We start from the raw sequence: 21,232 nt of genomic DNA, 5'->3' as shown, positions 1-21,232 counted from the left end.
TACTTACATAGCCCCCATGCTCACCACAAAAAATTTTTACAAGTTGTTTTGGGCAGTGGCCAATAATGATTTGATAAAATTTTTCATAATCACTATAACAAAGATATGAAATGTACACACTTATCGATACAATGTTGGTCAAAAGCTAAATTTTTCTCACAGTCCATAAAGACAGTCCTGACCATTCATCAAAGTAAAATTGCAGTGTTTTTCTCAAAGTCTGAGTCGTAAAAGAAAATGCACACGGAAGTAGTGGATTTCCATGCAGTCTTGAAGAAGTAGTGTTGTCCTTCCAACGAAAGACAGTGCTGACTCTTGACATGTAGACAGGTAATGGGCCACAACAGAGCAAACTCACAGCATAGTCAGTCGACGTTGAAGACTATCGGTAGGTAGGTCATCACAGAGCAGACCCACTGTAGTCCTGGTAGAGATTACTATTGGCGGGCCACCAGAGGTGCAACTCATTCTCTTATATACCCTTCCCCCTCTTAAGCTAACTTAAATCTACTGAGCTCAGATGCTAAACTAAGGGACGAGGCAATGCAGCAGCACAAAACAATTTACACAAACACCAATGATAAAAAATGGAAATTGGGAAAAAATGGCAGCAATATTACAACTAATATAAGGCAATGCGCAGCAAACAAGAAAAATAAATCAGTAATAAAATTGGCTTAACCTAGTAATAAAAAGTGACATTCAGTAGCACTATGAATGGCAAACAGCCGCAGCAAATGCTATAACTTATACCTAAACATGACAAAGCTCAAGCAGAAAAAATGTTACACTAAAGACAACAATGCAGATAAGGACAATGTCTATTCACATCTTAATGTCTATGCAATTAAAGTGGTGCACCACAAAAACTAATGCTACAACAAATTACCAAGTACTTGAAAAGAAAATTATATATAAAGTTACTGTTATTAGTCGCTTTTTATTGCTCTTTCCATTGTAAGAGCTCCTTTTTCGAAGAATGTGGATCATAAATAATTATTTAATAGATCTGTCGACAGAAAGTGTTCACATTAGCAAATGCATTTAATTTTATAAAACCAATGCTGCAACACAGCTGGAAAACAGATATCAAATGAAATAATCAACTATGGACAAAGCATAAAAATATCATTCAATAGTCATGTGACATTTCATAAGTTAGTACAAATTCTCTCAACTCTCGTAGAAAGACGCTTGTCATTATCAGGTGTATAGATGTAAATAAGTATCTTTTCCAAGTAATGAGCGTGTCGTTTTTGCGACGCTTTCTACAAAGGAATGTCAATAGCGAGGATAATGGCCTCTTTACTTTTTTCTCCACCTGAGCCTCTGAAAGGCACACACTAATGACTTTTTCTCAAGGCGGCTGGCACACCTGGCCGCTCGCAACGCATTGTGTCACGGTCACCTACCTTCCTTACCGAAATATTTACGACAGCAGTTTCCGCTACAGTGACAGTCTCATGTAAAAATATTTTCACAGGTTGAGAATTTGCGTTACAAACGTGTAGAAAATAAAATCCTATAAATATAAGAGTGCCCAAAACATTTTCGACAGTATTATAATAGATTCATGCATGTACACACATTTCATAACTCTTAAAGTACGATTCTTGGCTTCCAACAACCTTTTTCACAAACCAGAGTCCCTAACCACTATTCATTATTCCTTACCTTATTCGTCGACACTTTTTCAATATTTCATCATAACAGATATGTAGCATAATCAAATAACTCATATAGCATCAGCTTATTGACCATAAACATACCACAACAGAATAATACACATAGTCATCGTAATAATAACATCATAACACCTCAGTCAAATCTCAAAATCGTCGTAGCTTCCACCAATAATTTCCAAACCTAAAAAAATTCTCTGCTCATCTCAAAAGTGTCATCTACCTCCAACGTACTTTAAAAATCGTGATCCCATACCAAATACATCATTCAAAACTCTCATAGTATCACAATGGTTCCGAAAAAGTATGAACAGTTCACAAAGTACAGACAAAATACAATTTCATAAGTGTGAAGTTATCCAACTGTGTAATTACGTAAACATCTGTCAATGATGTAGTATAATAAATGTTTGTTTCTCTCAGTTAAATGACCAGATAGCTGTGTAATTTATGTGTTAGAGAAATATGGTACCGATGTGTAAAGTTGTATAAGCAAATACCATATTAGCTAGGGCTCCTTGTGTTTGCCATACACATGGTACACAAAGTAAGCGTGTACCCCACTGAGGATTAATGTAATTATATCCTCAGATGTTACAGACTACAGCAATGGAATGAAATGTATCGCGGAAAACCTTTGTATCATTGTATTTCAAATATCTTTAAAAATAAATGTTTTAAGTACAAAATTAGTCACTCCAATACGCGTACTGTAGCGCTAAACTGTGCGTCGTGTTGTAAGATAATCTCTGTGGAAGTGTCGTAGCTATCGTCCTCCGAAAGCTATGTTCTACAGAAGTCAATGTACTTACCTCATGATAAACAAAAGTGAAATGCTTTGCGTATAGATATCGTAGTTACTACGCTTATTGCCGTGATGAAGTAAGTACTGTACTGTAACGTATTGTTGTGCTACAGAAAAGGCTGTCTCATTGTAGCTATACCACAAAGTTACTACTAAAACATGTTTTCCTTTCCAGAAGAATTCAGAAAAACTGTGCAGATATAAAAGAGATACACCGCAAAAGCACATTGTAAATTGTCACTCATTAATAGCGTCGTGATAAAATCGTGTAGCTGTCACATAAACTAACCACTGAGTCATCTGGTATCTAACAGAAAGTACTTTAAATCCAGAATTTATTTTTAAATAAACCAAAATGTTGCATTAAAATCTCATTAGCAGTACTGGTAAATGTTCTAAGTATGTGAGCCTTATAGTCGTTACGTAATCGTGCAACTAACAAGCAAGAATGTACATGCACAATAACACTGTGACGCCTGTTCACTATAACAATGCATTCGTAATATCTGTTTAAATAAGTTCTCTTGGTTCTTGACTGGATATTTAACTTCAAACATGGTTGCATGTTAACAGATTCTAAGTCTGACAAATTGTACTAGTAGCGTGAAGTGAAAAATTTTATGGCAAAGACAAAGTTAAAAAGCAGATTATCTTTCAATAAACGGTTTTACATGTGAAATGTGGTGTAAACCTTTACTCTTCCTAGTACGCAGAGTTTCAACTTCAACACAATTATCATGTTATGTACGTCGGTAAGGAATTCTAAAATTTTTCTCAAGATTAGCGTCTTATGTTATTTTTCTCGGAGCCAGCCGGCGCACGTGCCTGCCTGCGGTGCGAGTCATTGGCTGTTACCTCTTTGTTGGAGCGCGTCGTTACTGGGATTAGGAGACCTAACTTCTACAAATTCACCTTGCCGAGAGGGCCCTGGTCTGTTTGAATCCCGCCAGATCTGATGCAATTCAGGTCTGTCGTTACGATCATATCGTCTGTCGTCATGTCGGTAATTTCTGTAATTAATTTCTTGTCGGTCACGTGGTGGAGAATTTCTCCCTGAATCGTAACTGAGCGCTGGACCGTTGCGTCTGAAGTTATTCCGTCTCCCTTGATAATCATTATTTTGGTTCCCGTATTGTCTGTTTCTCTGATTGTCTCTGTGATATTCATTACTACGGAAATGTGATCTTTCTCTGTAACTATTACTCTGCCAGTGGTTGTCATATGGGTGGTGTCTGTTGTAGTCACGATTTGTGTTGTGAGAATGGCCTTGTCGTGTCCAGTTATTGTTTCTTTCATCGCGGAATTGCGACGGGTGAGACCTGTAGTGATTGTTTTCCTGTTTTCGCATCCCGCGACTGTCTGTGTCAATTTCTAATTCTTGTAAGAGTCCCTGAAAAGCTTCAATGTCGTCTTTGCAACGCCCTGCCAAAATAATATTCCTTAAATGTTCAGGCAATTTCATTATGCAAATGCGGATGAGTTCTGAAGGGCTATATGGGTTTGAAAGATATTGATTCTTATGCAACATGTCTTCAAAATATTTGACAAGACTGGAAAATTCAGATTGTTCAAAGTGTTTCATCATCATGATGCCATGTTTTACTCGGTCTTGTGTAGCTTGAGACCAATATGCTGAGAGGAAGGCATGATAAAATTCTCCTTCACTGTGACAATCGTGAATGACCGATCGCATTCTTACAGCTGGTTCATTCTCCAAGTAGCCACACATAAATTCTAATCTGTGCTCTAATGACCAGTTGGGAGGAAAACAATGAGAGAATCGATGAAGCCACACTTGTGGATGAATGTCGTTGCCAGAATTCTTAAATGTTTTGAATTTACGTGCAGTAATGAACAGCTTATAGTCAAAATCATCGTGTCAGCGAGTAGCATATCGGTCATTGTTACGTCGTGTCGGCGGTTCCATCTCAAAATTCGTTGCACCTTGCCAATTTCTTTCATGATTTCCGAAATGCCCTGTGTTATTATTTTGTGGCTTTTCCGTATTTCTAAATTCCTCTTCCCGTGTTGGAGCGCGAGTGTCCTCTGAAATATGTAATTTTTGTATTACCTGCGTCAACTGATCTTGTACTTCCCGGATTTCTTTTTTGTATTGCGTATTAATTTGATTCTGATTTTGTTTGAATTTCTTAATTTGTTCATACTCTTCTGTGTCAGTGATGGCTACAGGTCTTGTGTCATTCAGATCATCATCTACCTTTGCAGATAAATTAGTGAACTGATCCGAAAGTTCGGCTACTTTCTCCGATAGTGAACACATTTCCTCAGTGTGTTTTTCTGAACCAAGTTTCAGAGTGTCCATTTGAGTTGAAATCGAATCTACTGTGTCCTTTAAGTTTTCCTGAGTTCTTGCAAGTTGCGTAACCGAATCGGTGGATGCAACTGAGTCCATTTTAGCTTGCAAGGTGTCGCGATTTTCACGAACAATAGTTTGCAATTCTTTTATGGCTGCTTCGTGATTCTGTAATGCGTTTTCATGCTGCGAAAAAATAGGTTGAAAATGCTCACAAATTTGTGTTTTTACGTCATTACAGATTTTTTGACATTTCGATTCAATGTTATGTAACTCAGTAGTTAAATCTTCACGTGTTTGTTCAAGTGTGGTGTCTCACTTCCGAAGATTTTGTTCCATTGTGTCTAACTTTTGAAGATTATGTTCCACTGTGTCCAACTGTTGCTGTGTTTGTCTCAGGTGTTGTTCCATTGTGTCTAACTTTCGAAGATTTTGTTCCATTGTGTCTAACTTTTGAAGCTTTTACTGTGTTTGTCTCAGATTTTGTTCCATGATTTTGTTCCATTGTGTCTAACTTTTGAAGCTTTTGCTGTGTTTGTCTCTGATTTTGTTCCATTGTGTCTAACTTTTGAAGCTTTTGTCCCATTTGTTTCTGATTTTGTTCCATTTGTTGCATTAATTGCAATAATAATGTATTAGTGTCTGGAATCTGTTTTTCTATGCTTTTTGGCAGTGCATTTTCACCGGCAACATTTACATTTTGACAGGCAGAAAATGTCCCTTGACTCATTTGAGAAAACGGTGAGGACCCATAACCTAAGTCTACAGTATTTGCAATATTGTGTTCTGTCATTTCGGATTCCTGAGGCGAGCTCTTGCCGACTGAACGATGGATAATTGTTCCCTGTTCACTACTTGTTTCATTGTCTACACCATTATTTGCCGCCCGTTCCATTTCCCTATGCACAATTACCAAATTACTACTTCGAATGTCTGTTAATTCACTACACGGTGGTGCTGATAAGCGACGCTCGTCGTCACTATTATTTCTCAGTTTACTTTGGAGCCTAGTGTTACGTTTTTCACACGCGATTATTGTCACAATATTTCACACGATAACACATAAAAGCACAATTTGAAGAGCAAAAATAAGAGAACACATTAACATAGCACTAAAAATAATATCTAGTTAATTGCAAGCGAAGCTGCGAAATACTTGGTGCAACTCTACATGCATGCCACAACTGTTGTACTGTACAACAATGAAAGACTACAACTACAAAGGAGATTCTCTCTACAATTACGCGCTAGCAATAAACAAAATCTACATTAATTACACAAACTACAAGAAAAAAAATCAGAAGATTCCACTGAGGTATGCTCGGCTAAGAGTCGACATATGAAACGTCCCCTTATAACAATTTATATAAGACTGGTCTATGTGAAACGTCCTCTTTGAACAATTATACACGAATGTGCTTAAACTGACAAACAATATTTTTAGCGCAACGCAATCTGACTTTCAGTAATCCCTACATAAGAATGGCCCTGACTAACATTAACCTATACCTTTCACAAATCACTTACCTCACAAAAAATCTTCGTTACTCGAACTACTGCAATACAGCGAGCACCACTACTGCCAGCTAAATAAAAGATTCAAACTACGGAAGGCACTAACTACTGATAGGCACAGTTAGCTAATGAAAGATTTTAATAGAGAACAAACAATGTATTTACCTTAATAATCATAATATATTATATATATATCAGTTCATGACATCAATTCTTACAATTTTCAAAACTCCGCCATCTCTCTCCCCACGTCCACCACTGCTGGCGGCTCACCTCCAACTGCCCAACGCTACGCGCTGTTAGCATCCAGCTGCCTCTGCTCAACACTACAATAGCAGACAACAATGCAAACTAAACACACACTGCGCACAGCACAGCCAGTGATTTTTCATACCGAGCGCTACGTGGCGGCGGCGTTACCAATAAAAAAACCTAAACAGCCTACTTACAAATATCCTCACCTCATCATCGACGAGAGCGTGCTGAGAAGAAAATACTTCGAATTGCTTATGTGATAAATTTTACAGCTTTTAAGAAAAACAAACTTTACTAGTATTCTACATCTTAAATCTTCATGTCGACATATTTACTGCTAGAGTGCTCCGAATTTCTGCGTGTAACATGGCGTTGAGTAACATAACTATGTCGATGCATGAGTTACAGAATGCTGAAATCGAGTTTAGAATTCGAACAGTTTATCAACACATAGAAAAAGCTTTCCTTCAGCATGACAATTCCAGACCATAAACGAGAGGACCAACATTTGCAACTATTCGACGCCTTGTGTTTATTGTCATGCACCATCCTCCATGCATTACCAACATAGCCCCATTCGATTTTCATCCGTTTCCAAAACTGTAAAAACACTTCTAGGACTTCTCTTTGATAGAGGTGAGTGGAGGTTGTGAGTCCATCAACAAACTCAAACATACTACAGTGCTGGTATCAACAAACTGGTCTCCCACTGGGTGTAATGTATTAGTCGTCAGCGTGAACACGTCGAGAAATAAATATGTAAACTTGAAGAATAAGAACTTTTACTATTTATCCCAGCAACCTCAAATATTGTGTATATAACATATCCACAGTCTATTCTTAAATGTTATGCCTTCCCATTCTCACTGCATATTAGACCTTTACATTCTTGTAGTGCTATTAGAGGTTTTTAATCCTATTGCATTTTTTTTTGCTAGATACTATATCATATATGTACTGAACTGAGTTGAATTTCTTCCAAATGTATCAGAATACATGTTATCTCTTCCCCACCCCAATTCGACAAACAGAGCTTGTCTTACTCCTACAGTAATTGTCTGCTGATACTAAGTAAAGTGTGCCACTAATACTACTGAAATTACTTTAGGCTTTCCAGAGTAATGTTGTGTTGTACCCAAAAACACACATACATCTACAGGTATGGATCTTAACTAGATATCTGTTTTCGGTTAACCATACTACGAAACCACCTTCAGATTATCCTTTTTGTAATTAGTACCTGAAGCATTACACAGCGTTAACCATCATTCTCTGGTGTCTTAGGTAAAAGTATGAGCGGCAGACAGATGTTGGTCAGCCGAAACACGTCATACGGTTATTAAATGGTTGAACTGCGATCAAGACTATTAGAATTTATTCTAAGTAACATTATCAACTTGGTTCTTCTTCATGTTGTGCATACACTGGTGTCCAAAATTAGAGCAACAATCGGAAAGTTTGCAAGGTTGATTTTATTTTGCCACAAAACAATACAAACATGTGATAGTAAAGTAGAAACAGCGCAAAAGATTCGGAACACAAACAACTGCTACATGCATAAGGGTAGAGAAGAATGTTCTTCGTTTTTTCCAGTAAACGGATTTGCACACACATTCCGACAACTGGTTAATGCGCTCCGTGTGGGCTGTGACCCCCTCTGGCAGCAATACAGGTATGATAACGACGGGGCATGATGGGAATGTTGTCATTTATCTCATATTGAGATAACAACGTCCATTCTTCCTGCAGAGCTGCTCGCAGTCTTGGAGAGTGCTCGGTGGATGCTGACATGACGCAAGCCACCACCCTAGTGCATCCCAGACATGCTCTATGGGATTCAAATTGGCAGAGCGAACAGGTCACGACGTGCGTGCAATACTTTTTCCAAGAAAACATCAACCAGCCATGCTCTGTAAGGTGTAGCATTAACCTCCATCAGTACGAAGTCTGAGCCCACGGCACGTGCAAATGAGGCCCCACAATCTCGTCACGATGCCAGACAGCAGTTAAATCTTGTCGATTCACCTGTACAATTTCATGAATAGGGGTTCGAACATAAAAAAAAATCCCTGCTCACACCATCAGGGATCCTCCTCGATATCGTTCTCTTTCCACAATGTTTGGGTCCCGAAATCGCGTCCCACGTTCCCTCCAGATACGAATCCATGGATAATGATTCTAGAGATTAAATCAGGACTCATCTGTGAAAACAACATTGGCCCACTTTTCGATCGCCTGGGTGACATGTTAATGACTCCACTGATGTTCCCCTCTGTGAAGACCCGTCAGAGGTAGACATACTGCAGGTCTCTGACAACAAAGGCCACATTGCCCAAGCCTTCTGCAGACCGTTTGCCGCGATTCAACACATCCAGTGGATGCTGCGATCTCACATGCCAGTCGGCGTGCAGTGCTAAGGCGGTACTGTCGTGCCGTTACAGTAAAATGACGGTCCCCTTTTTCTGAGGTCACACGTTGTATTCGGGGTACAGTTTCGGTCTCTATAAACTGTCATATATATATATATATATGTGTGTGTGTGTGTGTGTGTGTGTGTGTGTGTGTGTGTGTGTGATGCATGTATGCTATAGGGATAGAACATGTAATGATTGAACGAGTGGGGAGTTGAACAACTTCCGTTACGGACAACAACATTGAATAGCATTTATTAATAACAAAAGCGAACCTTAAAACAGATTCAGACAAGGAGCAACGCAATAATTTTCTTTGAAATTAGGGAAATTGTGGGAACAACCAGTTAAGCATCGAAATGAATAGTGAATATTCAGTCAAAAACTGGTTCATATCGCTCTAAGCACTATGGGACTTAACATCTAAAATCATAGTCCCCTAGACTTAGAACTATTTAAACTTAACTGACCTAAGGACATCACACATATCGATGCCCGAGGTAGGATTCGAACCTGTGACCGCAGCAGCCTCGTCGTTCCAGACGGAAGCGCTTAGAACCGCTCGGCCACAGCGGCCTGCTAATATTCAATCACCAAGAAACAAATTTATTGTTTAAGACAGATCAGTTAAATTTAAATTCTAAACTGAACTGAGTTAGTTTTAAATCAACTGTGAAATATTAAATGGAAAAATTGTAACACAGTTAAAATTTCTAATGTCATATCGGCTTTCAAACAGCAGTACAATCGCCCAGGTCTTAACAGAGCGGAGAGTACTTTAAATTTCCTGAACTAAACAATAAACAGGAAAACACATTACTGCAGCATAACAGATTTCTCAAAATCAGGTTCTGTAGCCTAAGATCGAATGCGGGGCCGAAGAGCGTAAACAAGATTGGCCCTGACGTCATCAGGACCGCCACGCCTCACAATACTCTAGCTGAGGAACACTAATCAGCTGCTTCCAAAACACACAACGCACAAATTATAAAACAAGGAGCAAATACGTATAAGCATACTGCAGCAATATGTTGACTTCATTGATCCGCAGGCTAAGCCAGCAAATTTACTTTCTCTCGTCATTTCAAAAAGAAGAGCCGGTCTGTATACTAAATACAATGTCGATATTTCAATCGACTCTTCTACTCTTGAACAAGAATTCAGCAACCATGCGAGTACCCAAAACACACGACAGAAAGTACAGTTACTGCTCCATGTCCAACACAAAGCTTCTCATATGCAAAGCAAACAAAAGGTTATGCAACAGGAAGAAAACTTCAGCTTGAGCGCTAAAAATCAGACAGTTAAGTTTCAGTGCTAGGTGCTAGGACGTCCAATAAGAAACATTAAATATCTAACACAGAAAAAATCTTAACATACACATCCACCAAGTGGAATAACCGATAAACACCCCAGGGCGATGTTACCCACGGGAGATTAAGCTTCCCCAACCACGGCAACAGGTTACAGTCAGAATACAAGCGGCTTGCCGTCGGAATAACTAACTTTCCAGGCACTACACGTTAGCACGCTCACGTAGACAAACATAGTGACAGGGAGGCACAAGGAAGATTGCATGACATGATAACCACCCTAGGAAGTTCGTCACATCTGAATTCTAACGAAACAATACACAACCTGCTCACCCGGTTTATTAAATGAATGCTCGCAGGACACCTGCTTCCCGATACAAGTAGTTGGCCACGATCGTAGGTTAAGTTTGAAGACAACAGTAAAATGCGCCCCTCGGCCGGTAACAGTCCCCCAGCTGCCAGCTACCGTGTACTGGCTCCGCGCAGTCACGCAGTTCTGGTCACTAACACGCTGTTTTCCAACTTCTGCCAAGACACGCCCCGCATATCCGACGGCCCAACACGGCAACAAATTGGGGATTCCCTGAGACGGCCAAACCGGCCAAGACCGAAACCGGACGCACCTCACCTCCTGCTTGCCACACTACTTCCTTCTTGTTCGCCAGTTCAATTCCAAGATAGTGAGACTGTATACCGCAGCCCCTCCCCCTCTGGCCAAAGATCAGACCAGTTACAAGTCGGATGAGATCTTTCGACTCGCGGCACTTAATCAAATGTCAGTTCTAATCCCACTATATATATATATATATATATATATATATATATATATATATATATGTCAGTTCTAATCCCACTATATATATATATATATATATATATATATATATATATATATATATATATATGTCAGTTCTAATCCCACCATCACGGTGATTGATTTCGGTTGTCACGTCCAACCGTCATAACTCTCGCCTATTACTGCACCATATGCTACGAATGGCATAAATTCAGATGAACGCTAGGTATTTTTAGCGTAGAATCCGAATCTGCAGTGACAAAGGGGTTCTCATTTAGAAATGGAAAGAGGGGGCTGTGTCAGAGGGAGGCGAGTTTTAGCACAGACACGTGTCTCCCTTGAAGATATAAATATTTCGTCTGGAATATTCTTTACGTATATGTGTATTCTTCCAGACTGCTGCAAGTAAAAACAAACACCCAATATATTCTTTGAAGACAGAGGTCAACTTATTCTAAGTTGCTCACTGTTTTTGCAGTCTTTCCACTTACTCGATTCCATTTGAGTTGTACAAAACAACTTAACCTCTTCCTACCAATAGGTTACCCTATATCCCTTGAGCAATAAATTATTTAAAGCGATTCGAAAAAACTACATGTCATTACCATTTTTAACAGAAGTCATAGGACAGTTACGCTTAGCTGTAGACGTATGTATATATGGTGTCCCGCTTACCTTGACTACCCTAAATAACTGTTTGTCCAGATGTTTCAAGCAAATGTTCTTTAGCCATCAGCGGGACATCAATCAGCATGACTGTCTTCGTTGTAGCTTTGTTTTTTCACAAAGATATGAACAGCGGTATGACTTTTTTAAATGGCACTCTGTATTTTTTATTCGGTAATTCATTTACTCTCCTAAAGACCTACTCAAAAAGGTATCACAGTGTACCATTCACTGAAACACGACGTTATTAATTACATTACTGACGTTGACGCTCCCAGCGCTTAGTGCAGGTACTCGGGGTAATGGAACACATCCACGTGCTCACTTTGACAGAGGACAGATATCACTGTAAGTAGAACACACACCCGTCATTCCGTCAGTCATCGTCAGCTGAAGAGTTGTGTGAGTAGAATGTACACCAACGAAGAGAAGGTAGAAATGCTACTCATCTATGGGACATGTAAGTTAGCAGAACAGTAATTGTTTTCTTGTGTACGGTTACATTTATTACAGTAGTTTAGTGCTTCTAAATACTGTTGGAGTAGGCATACAGTAAAGGCTGTCCTTCCTACAAACTGCATCGACATATTGTTTCTTTTATTGTTGTTGTAGTTGAAGGTAGGCGAAATGCAACACAGGCAGCGGAACTGTACAGAGAGCGATATCCTGACAAGAACCACCTTCCCAACGGATGTTTTCTCGTCTTTTTGCGACGCTTCAGGAAACGAGAAGTTTCAACCCACGACAACGCAATCGTCGTAGCACTGGCACACACGAAGGTGCCTAAGTTACTGTTTTCGCTTCCGTAGCTATGAATCCACATGTGAGCACACGATAGCTTGAACACGAGACTGGCATTCCTAAAACCAGTGTACATCGTATTCTTACACGACACCGGTTCCATTCTCACCATGTACACCTCCATCAAGAATTGCATGGGAATGGTTTCCAGAATTGTGTACAGTTCTGTCAGTGGACACAGCCGCAAATCCTCGCCAACCCGAACTTCTTCTCCAATGATGAATGTTCCTTCTCAAAGGACAGGTAAATACAAGGAACATGCATTATTGGTCCAGCGACAATCCACGATGGCTTAGACAGGTGGAACATCAGCTCAATAGAGAGTTAACGTCTGGTTTGGGATGTTTGGTACTACAATTATTGGGGGTTATTTCATCAATGATAGTCTGAACGGCACACCGTATGGCAACTTCCTCAGAGTAATTGTTCCTCCTCTTCTGGATCAAGTGACGCTAAGAACCAGAATGCTTATGTGGTATCGACATGATGGATGTCGTGTCTTAAACCGAAGGTATTCCTGCCAGATGGATTGGTCTAGGAGGAACAGTTACTTGGCCTGTTAGGTGTCCTGATTCAAATCCTCTGAACTCTTTTCTTTGGGGATGCATTAAAGACGTTGTCTATAGTGATATTCCAACAACTCCAGAGGACATGCAGAAACGTATCGTGCTTGCTTGTAATTCTCTTCACCAGGCAACAATGGAAACAGTAAATAATTATTTCATTCAACGAGTGCAGCAGTGTATCTGTGCCCAGGGTCACCATTTGAGCACCTCTGAATGCCATTTAGAAAAGTCATAGCGCTGTTCAAATCTTAGCAAAAATAAATAATAAAAAAAGACCTTTAATGAAGGCAGTCATATTGATAGATGTCTCCCCTGATGGCTAAAGGACATTTGCTTGAAAAATTTTGTAATTTACAACTGGACAGACAGTTATTTATGGTGGTCAAAATAAGTGGGACACCCTGTAGATATGTACATACATACATAAATACATAGGTCTACAGTTAAGCGTAACTGTCCTATGACGTCTATTAAAAATGGTAATGACATATTCATAGATTTTTCGAATCACTTTAAATGATTTAAGGGACATACGATAACCTACTGGTAGGAAGAGGTTGTTTTACACAATCCAAATGGAATCGAGCAAGTGGAAAGACTGCAGTAACAGTGAGTAACATTTGTGTCCATACAGGTTTGCCTCTGTCTTCAAGGAATAAAGTGTCGGGGCGACACGGTGACCGCCACGTAACTACATTGCGCTCCGTGTTCTCAGGTGGGTGATTAGTTTTGGAAGCTTGTCGTCAAGTCAAGGACACAGCAGGCGGTCGATTCGCTGAGCCCCGTTGTGCAGCGGGCGTTGTCGTCTGTCGAGGTCGGCCGTGTCCAGTATAAATACAGGGCCAGGCCAGCTGATCGGCATCAGTTCGCAGCTCCAACAGCCGCTACATCATGAAGGCTTTCGTAAGTACAACCGCCACTTGGTTAATTCGGCTCAGCTTCAAACACATGGTCGTTGTTATGTTCGCTGAGAAACTGTGGTTATGTTAGCTGTCTTCAAGATACACTTCCTTTTGTTGTTGGATAACCTCATAACTACATGCTGCTGTCATTTTCATCAACCGAGCGAGGTGGCGCAGTGGTTAGCACACTGGACTCGCATTCGGGCGGACGACGGTTCAATCCCGCGTCCGGCTAACCTGATTTAGGTTTTCCGTGGTTTCACTAAATCGCTCCAGGCAAATGCCAGGATGGTTCCTTTCAAAGGGCACGGCCGACTTCCTTCCCCGTCCTTCCTTTATCCAATGAGACTGATGACCTCGCTGTCTGGACTCCTCCCCCAAAACAACCCAACCCCAACAAATTCTCATTATAGTCTTCTCTTTCTTCTGTATTCTTCAATTGGTAAAGAATATTTTTGCCCCATAATTCCAAGAATTTTTTCGTCATATTTATCTTCCATTTTATGGTCGCTGCACAATAAAAATGCTGAAAGGTTTAAGGATATGAATGCAGAATAATATAACTAATAAAGAAAATTCTTGATGTCTAGACTTCTTTATTTAAGGGCTAAAAGTAAGAGAGTGAAATTTTATGACCTGAGATTTCTGTTTTTTTCACCACAGACACAATCTCTAGCGATCTACTTACAGTATGATCTGAGAGCATGTAGTTCATATGTGCAAACACACTACAACTGTGGTTAAAACAAAGAAACCATCACCCACTGTCCACACTAGACATACATGTATTCTGTACAGTAATAAATCGCAAGGACCCACCTGGGTGTGTTATATACATAGAATGTTGCGAAAACAGAGACTATTACTATCTGGCAACAAAAGAGAATTCAGTTAAGTTGATAGAGCGACCTTAATGAAAGTACATTAATCTTTAACAAGGGCTTTATGTGAAGCCTACAATAACTTTCATTGCCGTATATTCGTGAAAAATTACAACATTTTAGGAAATTCTGGTCACTTGTAAACTCAATAACAAGACCCAAAAGTCTGTCCTGTCTCTCGTGCACGAGTCAAGCATTGAAACTGAAGGAGGCAGAAACAGAGCCAAAATATGTAATTCAGTATTTAATAATTTATTCGCAAATGAGGTTACCACCATATCAATGTTTCATTGTCATGCACATTCACCAATAAAAGATACTTAAATAAATATAATGGTCAGTTCGGAACCACACGGCTGCTAGCATCGCATATTCGAATCCTGCCTCGGGCATGGATGTGTGTGATGTCCTTAGGTTAGTTAGGTTTAAGTAGTTCTAACTTCTAGGGGACTGATGACCTCAGATGCTAAGTCCATTAGTGCTTAGAACCATTTGAACCATTTTGAAAGTATAATGGAATTATTTTCTGCTTTTTGAATTTGCAGGTGTGCTCTTTCCTCGTAGTGCTGCTGGTGGCGGCCGTGTTGGCCCAGGAGAAGGCCAAGGAGACCCTGAAGGGCGCCGAGGCCTACTACGCCTACGCCGCCCCCTACGCCTACAGCGCCCTCGGCTACCCCGCCGTCAGCGCCTACTCCGCCTACCCTTACGCTGCTGCTGGCTACCCCTACTACTACCGCTAAACACGAACGTTACAGGGGGGAAGTCATCGATGTAATAACCGTCTTTGCAACAAATAAAATTTGTACATAGCAAAATTAAATTATTTCTGTTTGCTTACATCACCCACATACCCTTGCCACAAAGATGTCCAACAGTCCATTATGACTGAAACAGACAGAAGAAAAAGAATTGCCTACATAGCAAGTCTGATAAGAAGGAGATAATACGTAACAAAAGGCTACAGCAACTGAATATGAGATGGAAATATACAAAATTATACTTTCTTCCACAATAAAATGACACAATGAATTAAACAGTGCCTGGGAAGCCAGTGCTTGAGTACTGAAATTTTAGATGATCAACCTAGTGGGGACAGCTTTCGCACTTTAAAGGTGTACATGAGTTACATTTCAGTAAAATGCTGACTTACGACCTCCACGCATAAGAACTTGCTCTAAATTTTTTATTTGTAGTTGGTTACAGACTCAGATCATAATGTCACATGAGCAGAAGGCGGTGTGTGTTTTGGTTAGAAAAGAGGCATGGAACGAGAAGCTTTTTATTGAAGGAAACACTCTACTCAAGTGAAGATTCCATTTGGAGGATTCCTTTTCACGACAGAGGAAAAGTCAGCACAGTTGGCTCTCATGCAGTTTCAATAGCAGTCATAAACCCCTTTATTTACCACTGCTAGTTGAACAAGTAGTCTGTGAAAACCACGGTTTCATGCATGTATAACCAAAGGAACACTGAATCGTACTTCTGAGCAACACACATCGTATTTATCTGCCAACACCGAGCCAGCGACTTCCATTTAAACCTTCTCCTCTGTATGGGAATATACATAACAAATTTACGAGCATAGGCTGCAGACACAGGGTTGAGGACATGTGGAACTTTGGGTCTGGCAGTGAGTGGTGTTCAAGTGGCCTAATCGTATGGCGACCGCTCGCGATATGCGGGTTCGAATTCCACTCCGGCACAAAGTTTCAGTGTCGTCAGTCCATTATACAGCTGACGGTTGTCACTAATCCCCAACTGTGAATACATTTCACACACTCTATACCGTCTTCACTTCCCTCCATCCGATTTTCATCTGTTTCCAAAACTTAAAGAACGCTTTGAAGGACATGACGTAGTGATGAAATGGTTAAAGCAGAGGTGAGAATGTCGATCCATTTACAAAGTCAAACCATTTTAATGATCTTACAATTAAATCAATACCATTAGCTGCTGACGGGCGTTGATATACATCAACAAAGACAGGTGAAAATGTGTGCCCTGACTGGGACTCTAACCCGGGATCTCTTGCTCATATGGCAGACGCTCTATCCATCTGAGCCACCGAAGGCACAGAGGATAGTGCGACTGCAGGGAATTATCTTTGTCACGCTTCCCGTGAGACCCACATTCTCAACTCATAGTCCACACACTACATTCGTAGTGCCCCTGCCATTATACCCATTACTCACGGCAGACAATCTACCGAGTCCCGTAAGAGTTCATGCAAATCTACATCTACATCCAGATACATACTCCGCAATCCACCATACGGTGGGTGGCGGATGGCACCTCGTACCACAACTAGCATCTCCTCTCCCTGTTCCACTCCCAAACAGAACGAGGGAAAAATGACTGCCTATATGCCTCTGTACGAGCCCTAATCTCTCTTATCTTATGTTTGTGGTCTTTCCGCGAAATGTAAGTTGACGGCAGTAAAAGTGTACTGCAGTCAGCCTCAAACACTGGTTCTCTAAATTTCCTCAGTAGCGATTCACGAAAAGAACGCCTCCTTTCCTCTAGAGACTCCCACCCGAAATCATTTGCATCCGGACTGAAGAAGGTCATCAGTTAACGGACGACAAACCAAAACGAAGCAGCAAAGAAACGAAAGTCGGAAGCGCATCAGAGACGTAAATTTGTGCAGTGATACGTGTGTCCAAGCCACAGCAACATAACAAAGCAGTCTTTACAAATGAGCAGGACAAAACTTGAGAAAACTCTTTCAATATAGAAAACATAATCCATGGTTCATAATGCATGGTTAACAAACTAGTCGAAATAGTTCGCTGTACAAAAGCTTCAAAAAACTTTACCGATGTTCAGCTCAACTACACAAAAACACATTTGGGACAGTGGCCGGCCGGGGTGGCCGAGCGCTTCTAGGCGCTACAGCCTGGAACCGCGCGACAGCTACGGTCGCAGGTTCGAATCCTGCCTCGGGCATTAGTGTGTGTGATGTCCTTAGGTTGGTTAGCTTTAAGTAGTTCTAAGTTCTAGGGGACTGATGACCTCAGAAGTTAAGTCCAATAGTGCTCAGAACCATTTGAACATTTGGGACACAAACACAAACTTGTCGCAGCTGAGGACTAGCAAAATACACTCCTGGAAATTGAAATAAGAACACCGTGAATTCATTGTCCCAGGAAGGGGAAACTTTATTGACACATTCCTGGGGTCAGATACATCACATGATCACACTGACAGAACCATAGGCACATAGATACAGGCAACAGAGCATGCACAATTTCGGCACTAGTACAGTGTATATCCACCTTTCGCAGCAATGCAGGCTGCTATTCTCCCATGGAGACGATGGTAGAGATGCTAGATGTAGTCCTGTGGAACGGCTTGCCATGCCATTTCCACCTGGCACCTCAGTTGGACCAGCGTTCGTGCTGGACGTGCAGACCGCGTGAGACGACGCTTCATCCAATCCCAAACATGCTCAATGGGGGACAGATCTGGAGATCTTGCTGGCCAGGGTAGTTGACTTACACCTTCTAGAGCACGTTGGGTGGCACGGGATACATGCGGACGTGCATTGTCCTGTTGGAACAACAATTTCTCTTGCCGGTCTAGGAATGGTAGAACGATGGGTTCGATGACGGTTTGGATGTACCGTGCACTATTCAGTGTCCCCTCGACGATCACCAGAGGTGTACGGCCAGTGTAGGAGATCGCTCCCCACACCATGATGCCGGGTGTTGGCCCTGTGTGCCTCGGTCGTATGCAATCCTGATTGTGGCGCTAACCTGCACGGCGCCAAACACGCATACGACCATCATTGGCACCAAGGCAGAAGCGACTCTCATCGCTGAAGACGACACGTCTCCATTCGTCCCTCCATTCACGCCTGTCGCGACACCACTGGAGGCGGGCTGCACGATGTTGGGGCGTGAGCGGAAGACGGCCTAACGGTGTGCGGGACCGTAGCCCAGCTTCATGGAGACGGTTGCGAATGGTCCTCGCCGATACCCCAGGAGCAACAGTGTCCCTAATTTGCTGGGAAGTGGCGGTGCGGTCCCCTACGGCACTGCGTAGGATCCTACAGTCTTGGCGTGCATCCGTGCGTCGCTGCGGTCCGGTCCCAGGTCGACGGGCACGTGCACCTTCCGCCGACCACTGGCGACAACATCGATGTACTGTGGAGACCTCACGCCCCACGTGTTGAGCAATTCAGCGGTACGTCCACCCAGCCTCCCGCATGCCCACTATATGCCCTCGCTCAAAGTCCGCAAATGCACATACGGTTCACGTCCACGCTGTCGCGGCATGCTACCAGTGTTAAAGACTGCGATGGAGCTCCGTATGCCACGGCAAACTGGCTGACACTGACGGCGGCGGTGCACAAATGCTGCGCAGCTAGCGCCATTCGACGGCCAACACCGCGGTTCCTGGTGTGTCCGCTGTGCCGTGCGTGTGATCATTGCTTGTGCAGCCCTCTCGCAGTGTCCGGAGCAAGTATGGTGGGTCTGACACACCGGTGTCAATGTGTTCTTTTTTCCATTTCCAGGAGTGTATAAGCGCACACTCCGCTGTAGAGTGAAAATCTCATCTCGTTCTAGAGACATCCCCCAGGCTGTGGCTAAGCCATGTTTCCGCAGTACCCTTTCTTTCAGGAGTGCTAGTTCTGTAAGGTTCGCAGGAGATCTTCTGTAAAGTTTGGAAGGTAGGAGACGAGGTACTGGTAGAAGTAACGCTGTGAGGAGCGGGCGTCAGTACTACTTCAGTAGCTCAGATGGCCGCCGGCACGGTAGCTCAGCGTGTTCGGTCAGAGGGTTTCACTGCCCTCTGTAATAAAAAAGTGAGTTAATCGATTAACAACGAACTTCAACGATTGTCTTGCGACGTCCACCCCGAGCAGTTGAAACGAACAAAACCGAATAGAATGGGATTTAAAAAAAAAAAAAAGGATGGTAGAGTACTTGCCCGCGAAAGGCAAAGGTCCCGAGTTCGAGTCTCGGTCGGGTACATAGTTTTAATCTGCCAGGAAGTTTCATAACAGCGCACACTCCGCTGCAGAGTGAAAATCTCATTCTGAAGAATAGAGAATATCACATAATTACATTGTATCGTGTTGTTACGTTTCAATGTCACTAGCACTAGATGTTGAGATAGGTTATATCGAGGAACTGAATAGGTAATTCAGTATGCAAATAAAGATAGGAATCTAATAATTATGGGGCACTGGAAAGTTATCGTAGGGGAAGAAATGTAAGACAGAGTTATCGGAGGATAAGGTCTCGGTAATACGGAATGAGAAGTCAGAAAATTTCCTTGGGTCTGCAATAAATTTCTGCTAGTAACAGTAATTACACAGTTCGAAAGTCACAAGAAAATGAGATACATTCAGAAAGGGCAGGGAGATGCAGGAAGATAGTTGCTAGCTTATGTATATCGCCTATTTCGTATAGAGGGGTGATACAAACAATTCCGAAATATGTTATAGGATATTAAGGAGTACCCAGAAGCAGGTGTAGACTCTGTTCACAATGTCGTAATGAGAAAGACTAGGCTGAAATAAAACAATCGTCGGAAGAATCAACGTACAATCACTGAGTAATAACAACGAGTATTCAAATTATTTTTAAGGCTATAGATACTGTGACAATAAATGTCAAGTATGTTGTTCAGCTGAGGAAAAAAAGACGTGTCGAAAGAAGCAATCACAGACGTTGGGAAAATAGTTCAAATGGCAATGAGCACTATGAGACTTAACGGTCAAACCGGCCGGCGACGTTGCGAAAGCAAATATAGATACAAGAAAAGTAACTGCGAAGGAATTGTGGATTTTTTTTTTTTTTTCATCAGTCTACTGACTGGTTTGATGCGGTCCGCAACGAATTCCTTTCCTGTGCTAACCTCTTCATCTCAGAGTAGCACTTGCAACCTACGTCCTCAATTATTTGCTTGACGTATTCCAATCTCTGTCTTCCTCTACAGTTTTTGCCCTCTACAGTTCCCTCTAGTACCATGGAAGTCATTCCCTCATGTCTTAGCAGATGTCCTATCATTCTGTCCCTTCTCCTTATCAGTGTTTTCCACATATTCCTTTTCTCTCCGATTCTGCGTAGAACCTCCTCATTCCTTCCTTATCAGTCCACCTAATTTTCAACATTCGTCTATAGCACCACATCTCAAATGCTTCGATTCTCTTCTGTTCCGGTTTTCCCACAGTCCATGTTTCACTACCATACAATGCTGTACTCCAGACGTACATCCTCAGAAATTTCTTCCTCAAATCAAGGCCGGTATTTGATATTAGTAGACTTCTCTTGGCCAGAAATGCCTTTTTTGCCATAGCGAGTCTGCTTTTGATGTC

At 41.7% G+C, this 21,232-nt stretch overlaps 1 protein-coding gene across 2 annotated transcripts in view; it reads left to right on the top strand.

Moving 5' to 3' along the window:
* The window catches only part of LOC126354924 (uncharacterized), a 231,124-nt gene that overhangs the window by 185,054 nt on the left and 24,838 nt on the right, over positions 1-21,232 (top strand). Inside the window, exon 2 of one of the 2 annotated variants that reach the window (XM_050005025.1) lies at positions 15,453-15,727. The exons of the other annotated variant lie outside the window; for it this stretch is intronic. Coding sequence (XP_049860982.1) covers positions 15,453-15,647 — 195 coding nt within the window. The 3' untranslated portion in view covers positions 15,648-15,727. Of the gene's footprint in view, positions 1-15,452; positions 15,728-21,232 lie in introns of those variants that run through there. 2 annotated transcript variants of the gene reach the window in all.

This window comes from Schistocerca gregaria, chromosome 3, assembly GCF_023897955.1.
Source record: "Schistocerca gregaria isolate iqSchGreg1 chromosome 3, iqSchGreg1.2, whole genome shotgun sequence".
NCBI classification, from domain to species: domain Eukaryota; kingdom Metazoa; phylum Arthropoda; class Insecta; order Orthoptera; family Acrididae; genus Schistocerca; species Schistocerca gregaria.
This window is presented reverse-complemented; position numbering and strand designations above follow the sequence as displayed.